The 17,204-nt window shown below is 34.9% G+C and overlaps 1 protein-coding gene across 2 annotated transcripts in view; it reads right to left on the reverse strand.

Annotated features, from left to right (window-relative positions):
- The window catches only part of Acvr2a (activin A receptor type 2A), a 77,861-nt gene that overhangs the window by 23,125 nt on the left and 37,532 nt on the right, over positions 1-17,204 (reverse strand). For both annotated transcript variants that reach the window (XM_057754466.1, XM_057754465.1), the window contains exons 2-4: positions 10,870-11,077; positions 8,349-8,458; positions 8,065-8,219 (exon numbers count right to left, since the gene is read on the reverse strand). In XM_057754466.1, coding sequence (XP_057610449.1) covers positions 8,065-8,219; positions 8,349-8,458; positions 10,870-11,077 — 473 coding nt within the window. The remainder of the gene's footprint in view (positions 1-8,064; positions 8,220-8,348; positions 8,459-10,869; positions 11,078-17,204) is intronic.

Raw genomic sequence — 17,204 nt, forward strand, 5'->3', positions numbered from 1 at the left:
GGTATCCAAGGATGCACACCAATCTTAAAATTATTTTCAGAAAGTGATAAAAGAAAAATGCAGATGACTTTTCCTTTTTGATAGAACTCTTTCTAAATAATTTGTGTCCATACAACAAACATAGCCCTGTTTTAAGCAGAAGAGGAAAAAATGGGGGAAAAAAATCATGTCTTAATAAACTCTAGCCATTAATCAATCAACCTAGTTGTGTGTAACAGCTTCCTTGGTAATTGAAACACGGCATCCTGAAAGGAAACTCCTTAAACAGGAAGATAAATAACTCATAACAGTTTCAGGAAGTCCCTAAAACTGACCAGATTCACTAAGCCTCTCTGCCAGAATACGCAATAAAAGCTGAGAATCCCTTGCAGACCTAACAAGCCAAACCTTAACCAGCTTCGTAGAGGAAGCAGAAATCAGTGAAGCTGCCTGGAAGAGATTTAGAACTGAGCCATCAGGAAAGGCCACCCTCCAACTGCCGGCAGGCTGTGTAGTACATTCCAGGTTCTCGGCTTTGGTGATTCAGCTATCATTGAGTCATTTTTGCTCCTGTTATATAACATGTCACCCATATAGTAAATAACTCCAATAAAACTCATGGTTCACCAGGCTGGACTTTGGTGATATCCATGACTTTGGTCTGTTATGGTAATCCTATTTGGGGTGTTTAGACAAGTGTGTTGCATCTTCCCAGGAAAAATTTTGCCACACAACGCTAATTCAAACTGGATCAGACCTAAAAACCTCCTTCATGTGGTCCAGCTTCCATGGTACCAGAAAAATCCTATACAAGTCACCAAAGGAGGAAAGCTGTGACACCTATGAACCACAATGACCAACATGATGAGTTATCCACAAAGATGTAATAAGTGGCACTCACATGTCAGTGGTAACCAACAGTTGTCTGACTGGACTTATGGCCCCCTCAAAGGAGGGAAATAATGCCTGAAAATAAATGTAGATTCCCAAGGCTAATGAGGCCATGGACCTTAGAAAAGAATCTATTAACACTATTTTGTTAGATCAGCATAATTCCTTACCATATTCTAAATCATATCCTTATACGTACAGATAGGTGAAGCTACTAACAACTGCCATCAAAGAAGCTTTGTTTTTACAGCAAATGGAGGCCATCACAAAACACCACAAATGGACACAATGCAGAATCAACAGACTGTGGGAGTCCAGCCCCAATACATACATCTACATCATAGTTCCTGTATCTATGGCGCAGGAACAGTACGGAAGATGGGGTAGAAAAATTTTAAGAGTCAGAGGACTAGGAAGTGGCTACTAAGAAAGAGAACTCCCACAGGATTCCACCCCTAGATAAAGAAGCACAGGCAATTAATAGGTGCAGAAAGAAGGAAAAATTAGCCTTTCCCAGGGCTAAATCCAATGTAAAGGGATCATCCCTGAAATCATATACACAACCAACAAAATTAGATTTAGCAGGTTATATCTTTACATTTATGCATACATGTATGTAACAAAAAATAGTTTAAGGAAGCTATTAATGAAAGAGTGCGGGGGGAGATATGGAAAAAACTGGAGGGAGGGAAACTGCAGGAAGGAGGGAAAAGAGGAAAAGTGATGGTGTACTTATATTTTAATTAGAAATGTATTTTATAAAGTGTGCTTCCATAAATATTAGACTTATCCTATAAGTATAATTTAATATTAGCATGCTAAACATTATCAGTAAAACTTAGTAAGTTTCCCCTACATCTTTACCAAGAAAGAAAGGAGAACACTTTCCTAAATTGACTTGAATATATTACCCCATAATTTGGTTTCTCACTACTTTTCAATGGAGTCACATATAGGCTCATGATCAAGAGGAAAACCCTACAAGGCATTTTCACAGATGACTTGGTTTCTCAGTGGATAGTAATTTGGCACAGCATGAAATGACAACCTATTATTACTTTAATAATTAAGGTCAATGGGATTACATTGCATGCTCAACTTGGGGATCCCCAACATCTGAAGGCCCTTACTCCACCTCAAACCAGCAACTAGACAAAACATCATGATAATATAAACAAAAGAAGCTGATGTCACTTTAAAAAGAACAATAATGCAATACTAAAGTTTAAGTTATATAACCTTTTAAAATGAGCAAAAAGCTACCTCATACCTCATTTAAGGTAAGTCATCTCTGAACTCTAATATTCACGATCGAATGGTAGGTTTTATCAGCATGAATATGGATCTTAAATAGAAATCTTAAGTTCACATACAGTTTACTGAAACCGCATTAACTCTTTGCCACAATAAGGCATAATAGGAGTACACCAAGTGTCTCATACTCATGACTCACTATCACCAGAAAAACCAGTTTGCCTTCAGTTTACTCAGTGTGCGAGCTTCCTATGTGTGGAAAGAGTTTCAGCATAAGCAAAAGAAACATGACCTATATAATAAAAAGTTAGAGGCTCTTCTTGAGTCTAATCATGTCACTGTCTTATTAAAGCTAGGATACTAGGATACTTCAATTTATTGTACACCTTCCAAAAATACAGTCTCAAGATGTTTTTTAAATATTTATTTATTATGTATACAATGTTCTGTCTGTGTGTATTCTCGAAGGCCAGAAGAGGGCACCAGACCTCATTACAGATGGTTGTGAGCCACCATGTGGTTGCTGGGAATTGAACTCAGGACCTTTGGAAGAGCAGGCAATGCTCTTAACCACTGAGCCATCTCTCCAGCCCCCAGTTTCAAGATTTATATCAAGGCAAAGCCCTAAAAGTATCTGACTGTTTATTAAAGGAATTCCCTGGAATAATGTTATTGTCTCAATATTGACTCTACACAAAACAAACTGAATTTAGCATTCAGTGCTTATAGGATGATCAGTCCTCACAAACACTGGAAACACAGTTGTTACATACTCTGTCTTCAAGAGCCTACAAACTAGTGGAATAATAAACTATGAAATAGGATGTATACAGAATACTATAAGCTTTCCTCTCCTGGGATTATTTATCTGAATGACAGAGAAGAGAAAATTGAGTGGTATCTTCTCAACCATTTCAAGTAACAAATAAATACAACTCTAGATGCATATGCTGGATGGTTTCGTATACTATGGAGAAAGAATTATAAGATGGTATATAGTGGTGATGGAGGAGGGTCATCTTTCTATCTGTTGTTTCATTGGTTAATTAATAAAGAAAACTGCTTGGCCTTTGATAGGACAGAAAATTAGGTAGGCGGAGTAGAGAAAGAAGCCGAGTCAGGCAGTCGCCATGATTCTCTCACACAACATAGATGCAGGTTAAGATCTTTCCTGGTAAGCCACACCTCATGGGGCTACATAGATATTAGAAATGGGTTAGATCAATATGTAAGAGCTAGCCAATAAGAGGTAATAACTAATGGGCCAAGCAGTGTTCAAAAGAATACAGTTTCCGTGTAATTATTTCGGGTAAAGCTAACCATATGGGCAGCTGGGTGCTGGGAACGCAGCCCACCGCTCCCCACATCAGAGTGGCGCCCAACGTGGGGCACCAGAGGAAGGCGAAGGCGTAAGTCACAAACAATCCCACACCAGTTCGGAATTATGATTAATAGAATGGTTATTTAAAGGGGAAAAAACTTACAGATCACCGTCCCAGACAACAGCCCTCTGCACAATCAGGAAGGGAGTCTAGTAGCCGGAAGCGGAACAGGAAGTAAGAGAGAGCGAGGAGGGAAGTGGCCACTTTTTTAAAGAGAGAGACCATGCCCCAATGGGCTGGTATCTCAGCGGCTATTGGCTGAAGGAGTGGAAGGACCTCCGCAACACAGTGGACCACACATCATAGGGTGTGAAGCAATAACAGTTTTTGAGTACTTTTAATCGCAGAAGCAACATAATCCAACATGTAAAATATTGCTCTAGCAATAGCAGAGGCAAAAGGAGAGCATGAAAACAAGTAGAGCAGCTGTCAGACTGTAGAGGCATCAGCCGCTGGGCAGAAACATTCTGTATACAATACCATCAGAATAAAAGGTGGTGAATGGGGCCTGAAAAATGGCGGGACTAAAAGCAGTAGTTTCCCCAATACTTTCATCCCAGATGACTGTGGTAACAGTGATACTAGGAAACTTAGAAACACTGTAGCTATGACATATAAAGAAACATCCACAGCTTCAATTATTTAAAAAAAAAAAAAAGAGATTTGCCTTTTTAAATCCTTAATCATGTTAATTTTATTTTAGAATAAATGTTTTTGTTCATCATAAAGAATCATAATTAAAAAGAACCGGATTTTGCCTGGAGGTGGTGGTGCACATCTTTAATCCCAGCACTTGGGAGGCAGAGGCAGGTGGATCTTTGTGAGTTCGAGGTCAGCTTGGTCTACAGAGCGAGTTGAGGACAGGCTCCAAAGCTACACAGAGAAAATCTTGCAAAAAAAACAAAAACAAAAACAAAAAAATAAAATAAAAATAAAAAGAACCAGATTTTAAAGTATGTCCTATATGACTTAAAATATTTATAATAAAGATGAAAAATACTCTAAATAAATGGCGTCTTTATCATGACTCCCATTACTTAACTGACAGAACCCACTTACTGATCTTGACAAGGCCAATTCCTTTCAAGATACCAGGTTATTCATAAACCAGCCATTAGCCAAGATTTGAAAGGTTCTCTAAGTACTAAAAAATACTATGTCATTTTCCTAAAGCACTTAAACAAGGTGCAAAGAAAATGTTCCAGGTACCCTTGGCAAGATTACAAGATCTTTTCCTAATAGGTCTTTTAACTGGGAAGGTAGGGACTTTGAGGATGCAGACATGTCCTCCAGACATTAAATGTGCAGTGTATCTCACCTACCCAATCATTTCTACTCCAAAACATCTTAAACAATGAGTGCACACTGGTAGAATCAAACCACTAGCCGGGAATTTCTGCCTATGACTCAATCACATGTTCAAAAATATATTCTTCATTTTCAAACAACATCTAAAGGAAATCACATGAATATATGATACAACTGTCATGTATATTCTTTCATCTTCGTAAGAGGCTAACAAATGACGGTAAGTGCTCACCTGACTAGGTACACATGCTACTCAATACCTAAAGCAGAAGGGTTAACCGGACAATAACACAATATAGAGATTCCACTAATATTACTAAATTCCCTAAATAGTATTCCAAAGTATCTGCTTTCTGAAGAAAAGAACAAAACAAAAAAGTAAATGGAGCAAACAAAGTTTGAAGAACATCATGGTTTAGATTCCAGCTCTGACAATTGTGAGCTTTTATAAGTCACAGTTTATCTATAACCTAATACTACATGCTAAGTCCTGTGAGATAAAATTAAATCAGTGCTTATCAAATACAATTTACCCACGGCCCCAGTTTAAACATTCAGGAGTATGGTCCAGGAATGTGAATGTCTTAACAAATCCCAAGGATTATCTACCAATATCACAATTGAGAAGTCACAGGAAAGAAGCCATATATATATGCACATACTGGTGTGTTTGTGCATAATTATTCATATGAACACCCTAGAACAAGCATTTAAATGTTCAGCAAATGCCTGATGTAATTATTATAATTGTATTATCAACAATTATTTTGAAATTTAAAAAGAGCCTTTTGAAAAAGGATTACAAAATTTGCATAAACCTCTCACCAAAAATAAACTTAAAGTATACAGCTATACCATTTCAGAGAAACTCGGATGTGACCAGAGTGAGATTCCACATAAAAGACAATGCCATTTTGCACACAACTTAAAATCCAATGACGGTTTAAAATTAGTTCTATGTTGTATTTTTTTTTATAAAAACGTGTCCGGTTTGATCACATGCTCGTTCAGTCCCAGTCCAGCTGGCTTTGGTGCGCTCCCATTAGATCAGGCACACTGTCTCAGTTGGTGGACCAACCCCTCGTGGTCCTGACTTCCTTGCTCATCTTCTCCCTCCTTCAGATCTTCAACTGGGCCACAGTCCAGTGCTCAGATGTAGGTCTCTGTCTCTATCTCCATCCATTGCCAGACGAAGGTTCATATTCATTGTTTTGGGTCTGGGTTATCTCACTCTTATAGTGTTTTCTATTTCCATCCATTTGCATGGAAATTCAAGATGTCATTGTTTTTACCGCTAAGTAGTACTCTAATGTGTATATGTGACTAGCATGTGATCAAACCAGACTCTCTGAATGTGACAATGGGGGTTGACTGAGAAGTCAATGATAATGGCACTGGGATTTGTTTCTACTGCATGTACTGGCTTTTGGGGATCCTAGTCTGTTTGGATGCATACCTTCCTAGGCCTGGATGGAGAAGGGAGGGCCTTGGACTTCCAGCGGGAGGGAGGAGGGTGAATGGGGAACGAAGGGAAATGGGAGGAGGGGAGGAAGTGGAAATTTTGAATGGTATTGTTTATAAAGCAATAAAAATTAAAAAAAAAAAAAAAACTTGTCTAAGCTAAGTTGCTCAACCACAAAACTGATCCCTTATTTTCCAGCATTCCTAAACACATACGAGAGTATCAACAGCAACAAACATCTAAAACCCAGAGGATAATACTTATCTTGGGTTATTATTTATAAATGGTAACAGTGTCTTTTCTTCTTTAAAAAATAAAGTGTTAAACCCTTCAATTAATTATTACTTCCTATGAGAATCATCTAATGTATGGGCTAATATAACATACACAAACACACATGCTCGCATGCATACTTAAAAACATCTTAACTACTCTCTCATACCAGCATTGGATATACCTCAACGTTCTATCGATAACATTGTATTATTGTTCAAAACTTCCTTTAGCAAAAATTCTACTAAATTACATACAAATTTTACTTAAATGTGTTTTTAGGCTATTTCTATCACATTTATGAATGTAGGGTAATTTCAGAGAATTATTAGAGCACTGAGAACTTTCTCTTCTAAATTTGGATACTAAAAAATAAATTTTAAATTAAAAATTTTAAAGTGACACTGACAGATGTTATTTGTCACTGGGTTTATTTTCCACACACATCTTTCTAAGATTATAGAAATCAATGAGCTAATTCAACAGATTGCTGGATGTGTTATGTAAATAATGTTCGTATCCAGTTATCAATTCTTTATAAAGTAAAAAAACTCTTCTAGACTTCTGGTGCGAAACATCAGCAGAAAATAAACAAACAAACAAACCAGCAAGCATCTGATAAGATTTAATGATAAAAAGAATTGTTCTTATCATTAAAATACCAGATTTTAGTATTTTCTTTTATCAACTTTTACCATTTAGCCTTCTAACATCAGAAAAACACAGTTAAACCAAGAAACCCAGAAGGCTCAAGGTATTCTAAAGAGTTTAAAGAAATACAGTAAAAATTAGAATTTAAAGATGGCTCAAGGAAGTATAAACAAAAGTTACCAGCTTTCTTGAGCATGTAGAATATTAGCTACTTCCATGAAAAGTTCTATGTAGCACTAGACCAATGGTAGCACTCTAAACAATAGATAACAAAGAAAATTCAGGGAGTTTAATCTGATTACCTAGTACAGCTGTTTTCATAAATATTTCTGGAGTGAAAATCAAAGACATTTTTAAAAAATTTTAGTGTTCAATATACATTTACTATGCTGTAAACAAATCAACACACCTGAATTACAAGTAATATGTTGTGAGAAATATTTCTCTGAACCTCTTACCTAGAAGAGCTTTACATATATATATCATAGCCTCCCATTTCCACACTTTCCACTCTGGATCAGTTCTAACAGTCAAAGGATATTTTGGCAAAGTGTATTTAAAAAGGCATCAAATATGAATAGAGAATAGTAAGGAAAAGACAAAGGAGGTTCCGAGACTACTTCATCATTAATTACTTCAAGATGCAAGCAGAGACCATTCCATACTTAAAGCACTGGAAGAACAGTGTGACTGCAGAGGGGACTAGGGAAGTCTGCAATTAGCTATAGTTCCCATAACAATAAACATTCCAAAATGAACTCAAAAGGAAATAACTGGCTAACATGTTACTGTGTTATATATACCTCAGTTAACACTTCTTTAAAATATAAAAAGCACAACAGAGAATATAGGACAATAACTTACTTGAGTAGGAACAAGTACTGGAGGGTAGGCCATCTTGTGATGTCTATACACCCAAAATGCACAAATGACAATCCCTGCAATTAACATAAGTGGTACCAAGGAATACAGCAAGATGTTGTAATAGGGTGGCTTCGGTGTAACAGGATTTGAAGTGGCTGTGGAAGAGGGAAGAGGAAATGGTTCGGATTTGGTCTACAATTCTATCATATGTAGTAAGCAGAGTCAGATTGGGGGGGATAAAATATAAGAAAGTAGTAGTAAAACAAGCATGATTTTTTACTTACGCTGTGTGACTTCCATCTCCGGAAAATAAGAGAACTTTTCATTACACATATTGCCCTCACAGCAACAAAAGTACACTTCAGGGCTGTCTTTTTTTTCTATACAATCAGTCCTGTTTGGAAAAAAAACCAAAAAAAAAACAGAATAATTAACACCAATATTATTATACTGACTCTACAACAGATGTAGAGTTTCTTCTAAGACAGACGTTCAAATTGAAGATATTTGTTGAGTATCCAGTTATCAATTCTTTAAAGTAAAAAAAAATTCTTCTAGACTTCTGATATGAAACATCAGCAGAAAATAAATAAATAAACAAACCAGCAAGCATCTGGGTTTATGAAGATCACACCGACTGCCTGAGACCACTGCTTTAATGTGGTCTGTAATGAGCAATCTAAGGTAACTATCTTCTTTGTTTTTTCAATTATTAGAGAAGCTTGAGAAGAACATAAAGCCAGTGAGGCTGTTTAGTCTAGGAGTTGCATTAGCTCATGGGAAATGGAACTTACCCATTTTGTGAATATTAAAAACTGAAAGCTAAATATATAAATATATGGAACATATTTCAACATCAGAGACCCAAATTAGCTTTGGGAATGTCATGTTTTTCAAAGTAGTACATTTACAATTCCTGAAGAGATAAGCAAGGTTGTGATTTTAAAAATAAAAATGCAGAGAATATGAACAACAAACACATAGGACCTTATACTGCGGACTGATCACAATCAGGCTGACTAAATTAAAACACAAAGTAACAGCCTCTACACAGGAACTAAGTCATTGAAAAGACATGGAGTTAGCCTCGAGAAACAAGTTCCATTCAACCACTAAGAAACAGCTATATCTGTCATTTTAAAAGCAACTTTAAATATCAATGAACCTAAAGACACAGCGCACAACTACACCAAGGTTTTGTGTGGCATTCAGCAACAATATGGCTGAGACAACTCCAGAGAAGAGATGAAGATGCTTGTGTGTTTACCAGCATCAAACTCTACTTAGAAGAAATTAAAAGGTAAGTGAAAGTTGATTTCACAATTTATAAGAAATGTGTAATTCAAAAATTAATATTTAGTCATGCCTCTAAGAGCAGAAAAGAAATACACTTAGACTAATTCAAGAAAATTTCCTTTCTCTTTTCTTACTATCCTTATTTGTTTCTTCAATCAAATTCAGAGCATAAAAACAGTACTCATGGGTTTCTATATTAGCATTTGATCCCTAGAATCAAAACAGGTGTAGTTATCACTCATAATAAGCACTTTACACTGGGTAATGCACTCAGTGAGGCTCCAATAAATGATTCACTAAGCATTTCACCACTGCCTGGTTCTCACATAAGTAAAACACTAGGTTTAGAGGGCACTACACAAACGTGTATATGGATATGTATTCACATACACACACACACAGAGCTTCTTGATATGAACCAATAAAAGACCCTACATTTTTTCTAGTATTTTCCCAACCCCTTTTATAATACCAAATTATCATTTGCTTATACACTTCTAATAGTAGAGACAATAACTCAGCAAAATGTGGGTAAAAAATGAAAGTATAGATAAATAATTCTTGGAAAACTTAGACTTAGAAGCATAACCCAAATATTAAATATATATCTAAATGATTATATTTCAATATCTCATGAAGTGAAGCTAATTTAATTTTCTCAATTTATTCAATGCATGCCTAAGGTCACATATGGCTAAGCAATCAATTCCAGGTAACTGAGGCACCTGGAAACAGATATAGTGGTCAGCAGATACAGCACAACCTTTGGGGTCCAAAAGTTGGTTACCTAGGCCTCTGCAGGCCTCTATAGTGGAAAAACTGTGGCCCAGGCAGAAAAATGGTTATCAGTCCAATACTGATGTCCCTTCCTATAGAAGGGAAGTACTCCTATAGAAAGATCAAAAGTACTCAATAACATGGCCATTTATCTTATTTCCAGTAGAAAACAATTTAAACAAGATCTATTAAAGAAAATATAGCTTTGTATGAGTTTTTAGTTCTGATACAATTTAGTTCTGAATGTCAAGTTAAATGTCTCTTGGGGTAAAAAACAAAGGTCTGCCTACTCTGCAAGACAAAAAGGGGTGAGGGAGAAGAGCAATTTCATCCAGAGATAAAAAGAAGGAACTGAATGGAAATTAAATACTGCAATCAAGCATTATTCCTCTTTGTGGATAGACTTTTCAACACACATACTTTCTTTCAAAGTGATTTCTAAGTTGACATTAAAGCTTATAATGTTAATATGATAGTGAAAAATTATTCATATAAGGGCTCTCACTTCCAGTAGATTATTTAAAATATATTACGCATAAAGCATAAACATGGCATGTTAATTAATTTGAAAGAAAGACGTCATTGGTTCATGTTAACATAGTCTTCGTAATTTCATCTTTAAAACAGCAAGAAGCACTTAAGTAAAAATACATGCATTGATCTTTCCTTTTTCAAGGTGGGACAAATGGGGAAGTCACTGAGCTCCATCACAAAAAATTCATACATTCTTACCTGTCATAGCAGTTGATGTCATCCAACCAACAACCTTGCTTCACTATTTCTATGGAACCAGAAATATTCTTCCAGGTCGCAAAACAATGTCGCCGTTTATCTTTATCACCATAACAAGGTTCAACACCAGTCTGATTGGTTCTGTCTCTTTCCCAATTAGCATTAAAGAAAAGACACTCCTGGGTTTCTGATCTACCGAGTATAGCACCTGTAAGATAACAGAACATCTTAATATAACTATACAGCTCTTAATATCTATGCTCTGAATAAGGCAGCCAGCCACTTAAGGCAGTCTTGCAAGTCCCCTAGTGTTGTAACTTTGCATTTATGTTGCTAGGTTAATCCCCATACTTTAAATATAAAAATAACCACAATCATCTGAATGAGCCACATATATTACAAGATTTCTCTTGACAATATCAGCTTCATTTAATTTAAAACACACACACACAAAAAGCAACACAGGCATTTTTTTTTAATATTTTGTACGACAAAAGACAATCTAAGCAAACAGTTCTCCTGTATTGTAGTTCCCTCAACTCTGTAGACTAAAACAAAGCAGGGCCATGCAGACTTTGGAATTCAGCAGACTGCTCTCAAAAGTGAGTCTCTTTAGTAAAGCAATTTGCATTAATATGCATCACCAAGGGTAAAATTTTAATCTGTTGGTAAAAACAGGTGTTGTGGAAGACCTGTACCTGAACTACATTAGGATAACGATGTCATAGTGAGGTCAGTGGTAATATTAACAAATGTGGCCGTTGAATTCTAAATAGTGAAATGAACCAACATCCAGAAGATTCATATAATTCAGAGAATCAATAGTTTCTAAAAAGAATTAATGTGATGTTACAAAAGCACTCATGTGTAAAAACCCATTAAAGGTGAAAGGCAGCTCACCAAAATAAGAGACTATACTTCTTGAGTTTTGGTATTATATCAAAGAAAAATACAAACATCTAAATAAATTATTCCTCTTCTCTAACCACATAACTGTGTATGGCTAGATGAAAATAATACAACAACCGAAGTAACATACAACAGCAGCTGAATGAGGAAACACATGAGGAGTCCCACTGTTTCTACTAAGCCAATAACGAAAGTTACGAAAAATATCAATCACATTTCTTTTTGCTTTAGAAAATATTTTTCATAAAGATTTCTTCTTTTACTAACAATAAAAAACACTTGCTATTTTTAAACAAATTGCCATTTTAAAATATCTTCATTTCTAACATGGAAAACATATAATCTACATTCAAAAACAAAAAAATTCTCTGGAGTAGTTGTGTTATGGACAGGAAATATCGGTCCAAAATGCTCATATGTTGAAGATTTGGTTCCCAACTGGAGGCATTATTGAGAAGTGACTAGATATCGAGGTTTCTGACCTAATCAATGAGTTAATCCCATAATGGAGCTTGTAGGAAGTAGGTCACTTGAAGTACAATATCCCTTCTCCCCAGTCCTCACTCTATTTCCTGTCTACCAGGAGGTGGGGGTTTGACTGGACAGTTACAATGTTCACATCTGTACTCAGGTCCATAGCAATGAAACCAACCCACAAGTGACTGAGACAATGAAACTGGAATCCAACATAAGTCTTTTAAGTCACTCATGGTCGTATGCTGTCCTAGCAACAATAAACTAACACAAGTTCCCTAATTTTATGAGCCTAAGTCTTGAGAACAGCTGTTGTACAATTACTAAGAGAGATGCACTTCTGCGTTTGTAGTGTCTATGTGCAGAAATGCTGTCATAAGATGGCACACTGCAACTACACTGACAACTGTGTCATCTGTATTCTATACAAGGACTGCTACTACTATTTATCTGTACACATTAGCAGCCATTTTCTAAGCTACTTCTTTTCTGAAACTTCTTCAAAACATGAGCAAACCAATTTCTCTTGTACAAAATATTCTAAAAGCATGTACTGCCCACACTCTTATCTTAAAACAGGGATGGCAAACTTTTTTGTAAAGGTCCAGACAGTGTGTATTTTAGGCTTTGCAGGCCATATGGTCTGTTGCAACTACTCTGCTTGTGAAGTACAAAAGTATCCATAGACAGTAAATGAATGAACATAGTTTGTATTCCAATAAAACTTTATTTATGCAAATTAAAAACTAAACTTTTTGCAATTTCTGCATCGCAAAAAATATTATCCTTCATATTTTCTCCAAACACTTAACGTAGAAATTCATTCTGGGATACATCTGGCCCACAGGTTGTGTGATCAGCAACTCCCTCTTAAAGCATTGCCATTACTATTCTAACAGGCTGGCTAATCTGTCTTTGATTTGCTAGAGTTGAGTGTCCTATGTATTTTTGTGCATTTAACTCACGCAATAAATACATAGATGGATAGATAGATGATGGATGCATGGATGGATGAATATATAGATGAATGAACACTGTGTAACTATTTTCAGTCTTCAAAGGAAGAGTCCACTGCAGCACAGGAATATCTTAAACTAAATATGACCAAAACAAACATTGCTTGTAACCTTAGTAACAAATGGGCTACACCTTTGGTTTCCAGTCAATGAAAAAAGTTTCCTTAAGTATTCTGCTGAGAGTGAGTCTGAAGATTTTCTGAAGAGAATTTTAGTACAAAAGAAATGACAAGAAAGGGGAAATATTTGTTCCTCCTAGTATAGACAAAAGACAAACTAATGATCACTTTAATCACTTTAAAGTACTTCTAAAATTTATCTTTTAAAGTTAAATAAATTTTCTGTGTAATTTTCTAGATCTAGATTATCATTTATTTTTTCAGAGGTAAAGAAAATTGCTTATGAGGAAACTTGTGACAATCTTCTTCACTCGTCCTAAAGTTGGTCTGTAATTAGTCTTTGTCTCATACATTCCATAACTAAACAATAAATAAAATAACATGATACTTATAGAAATAAACTAAATGTATCTAAATATATGTTCTTTTTTTTTAAAATATTTATTTATTATGTATACAATATTCTGTCTGTGTGTATGCCTGATGGCCAGAAGAGGGCACCAGACCCCGTTACAGATGGTTGTGAGCCACCATGTGGTTGCTGGGAATTGAACTCAGAACCTTTGGAAGAGCAGGCAATGCTCTTAACCTCTGAGCCATCTCTCCAGCCCCTAAATATATGTTCTTACACTCTAAAGTTCACACTGTGACTTTGAAAGTGTAGTTCTATGAAAAGATGCTATTGTTCAGATGCTACAGTCTAGTCTAAAGCTTTCTTAAACACTAAACCTTTGTACCTAAGTTTATTCTACCAAAATAATTCTAAATACTTAAAACTATCATTTCAAAAAAAAATTAAGTAGGCATGAAAGTCTGCATGTAAGGCACATTCTTAAATCCTGTTTCTTTCATTCTTGTAACTCAGTGTTACTTTCTATGTCCTATAAAAGAGAGGTAAAAACAGTGTATTTAGGGGATATATACATATGTACACATATTGCACATGCACATATGTATACACACATGCATACTATATATTTATATAACCATGTATGTGCTTCCTTTCTTTTTCTTCTGCAAATAATCAGGGAAGATCTAATGATCTTAACAACCCCTAGCTTAAAGACTGGCCTGAACCTACAACCTCTTCTGTGACTTTGAACAAGCAAACAAATCCTTCGCTACCTCTTTCTACATCTATAAAATGAAGCAGGCTCATTCTGGGTTCAAATTTTCTCCAGATTCATAATTCAGTCTAATTATAGGAAATCAAAAATTCTAGTCACAATCAACTATCTCAATAACATATGTAATATTTCTGTATAGAGTACTTGTATTGATGACTAACGCTAACTGCTTAATTTTCTTACCACTAGGGAAAAAATAAAACAAACTATAAACAGGACTCCTAAGACATAAAACACGCAAGACAATGAATCAAAAATGCCTTTCCATGAGAAAGGAAATTTCAACTAAAAGATGGCAGATAAATAGAATTTGAGTTTTTATACCAATACAAATTTTATACACAATCTCCTCCAGATGCAACAAAACAGATCCAGTGCTTCCTCATTCACTTCAAAGTTAAAATTAATTTCAATACAATTTTGAAATAGTAGTATACTGATAAAAGTAACAGCAGGCAAGGAAAAACAAACCTTCTTTTCACTAACTTGAATGCAAAAATTCTCAACAAAATTTTAATAAATTAAATCTATAATTTTTTTAAAAAAACGAAAAAGAGAACTAAGACACTACAGTTTTTTACTTCAGCTTTGCAAGGCTAGTTCAGTGTTCAAACTTAACTCAATGCAGTCTACCAAATAAAGGAAATAAAAGTGTATGACCACATACACCAAAACAGACGAAGCACCAGACAAAATTTAACGCCCATATAATAAAAACAAACTGCATACTAGGAATAGAAAAGAACTTCCTCAACGTTATAAAGAGGGTCTACCAAAAGCCCACCAATGACATCATATTTAATGGCCATACATAATGAGGAAGACTTCAGGCTAAGATAAGAGACAAAGCCAGGTCATCTACCACACTCCTCTTAATCATTTACTTAAGATAGACTGAATGTTCTGATTTCTGACACAAAACGAGAGACAGAAATTATGGGTATAATGCCGAGAAAAGAAAAATAAAACTGTACTTTCAGATGATATTACTTTTCTAAAAATTTCCAAGAATTTTAAATAAAAGGGAATCTGCTAGAATTAATAAGTGACAAGATAAGAACAAAATCAGTTGCTCTTCTATATACTAAAAATGAGCAAAATGAAATGGAAGTCTAAAAAGTTCAAGATACATTTTATGTAAAAAAAATTTAGAAATTAACATAATCTAACAAAACACAAGTGTTGTAAAATTATTAAATGCTAATGGAATAAGAGATCCAAACATTTGCAAAGACATCCAATTTTCATATATTAAAAGTTCAGCATAACAAAGATGACAGTTCTCCCTAAATTTATGTTATGTACAGCTTTATTTAAATTCAACCAAAATCTCCATAAACCTATTTGTAGATATAAACCATGATATTAGAAAATAGTTTTTTGAAAAAATAAAACTGGAGAAAAGTAAACATCAAGGCAACGTGATAGATAGTACAGAAAGATTCCAGACATGTGTGATGCAGACAAAAAGCCAGAAATAGATCCAAGCAAACCAGATCACTTTTAATAAATGAACAAAGCAATTCAATGAGGAAAGGTAGCTTTTACAATAATAATTGCTGAAGGGATTATATACTCTATGTAAGCAACTATACATTTAAAGAATCCCTTCCATCACCATGGTCAATTTAGCAGTTCCTAAAAGGCCAGCTATTTCATGAAACTTTGCAGGCTAAATCTCATATATGTATCTATTTTCAAATTTTCTTTTGGTATAAATAGCAAAACCCTAAAAATCTGACCACCAGTACTTACTCGTTCTCTCAGGTGTTCACTGATCCGATGTAAAGTAATTAATATCTGTTGACTTATTTGTATAATTTAATAATATTTACAATAAAAACCTTCAAATATAAAAACTGTCAAAAAAAGTATCACACGCTGGTATCTTTTACTCTTACTACAGTTCTGAGGAACAAATCTAAGGCATAGCACATGCCATTGAGCTGTTTACCCTGGCCCTGTTTGCAGATTCTAGTCAGTCTGTGTGTGCACGTGTGCATTCACACATGTATGCATGTGGGCGTGTATCCTTTTCCATGTCAGGATGGTACTGAAATTTAGATTTTAAATCTATGAAGTAATGCGTGTAAATTAACATGACTTACCCATTCTATAATGTGTATATTATTTCAAAATATGCTGTAAGTGCTAAATGTACACAACTTTTTTTAAATAAAAATTAATTTATAAAAAAGGCATAAACAATCATGCCTGGGAAAGCTACACTGCTAAAATGGCATATTTCCATTTAGAAAGGCAATAAATGCTGATGGCTGATGTGTCTTCTGTCAAACTGCCAGTTTTGACTTTTGTTTTTGAGATTTTGTGTGTGTGTGTGTGTGCTGGCAAAAAATTCATTCATGACTAAAAACTCATATCTAGCATAATACATGAGAGTCAACTTTAGTGAACTATTGCACAAAGGTATTTAGATGACTACATAATATCTAGATATCACTTCATATGAAATTGAGTAATTATTTAACTGTTTCATGCTTCTTTAATTTCATTTTTAACAGTTTCTATTTGGTAAGCTTTGACTTTTGTGAAGTATTATTTAGTTAAAATGTGTTACTCTCAATATGAAAAAATATTTAACCGTTTTATAGAGCTGTATGGCCAGTAGTTCTGAGTAAAAATAATACAAACGTACTCTTCAAAAACATGCTTGGTGTAAGACTATCCAT

Source organism: Chionomys nivalis, chromosome 22 (genome assembly GCF_950005125.1).
Source record: "Chionomys nivalis chromosome 22, mChiNiv1.1, whole genome shotgun sequence".
Lineage (NCBI taxonomy): Eukaryota > Metazoa > Chordata > Mammalia > Rodentia > Cricetidae > Chionomys > Chionomys nivalis.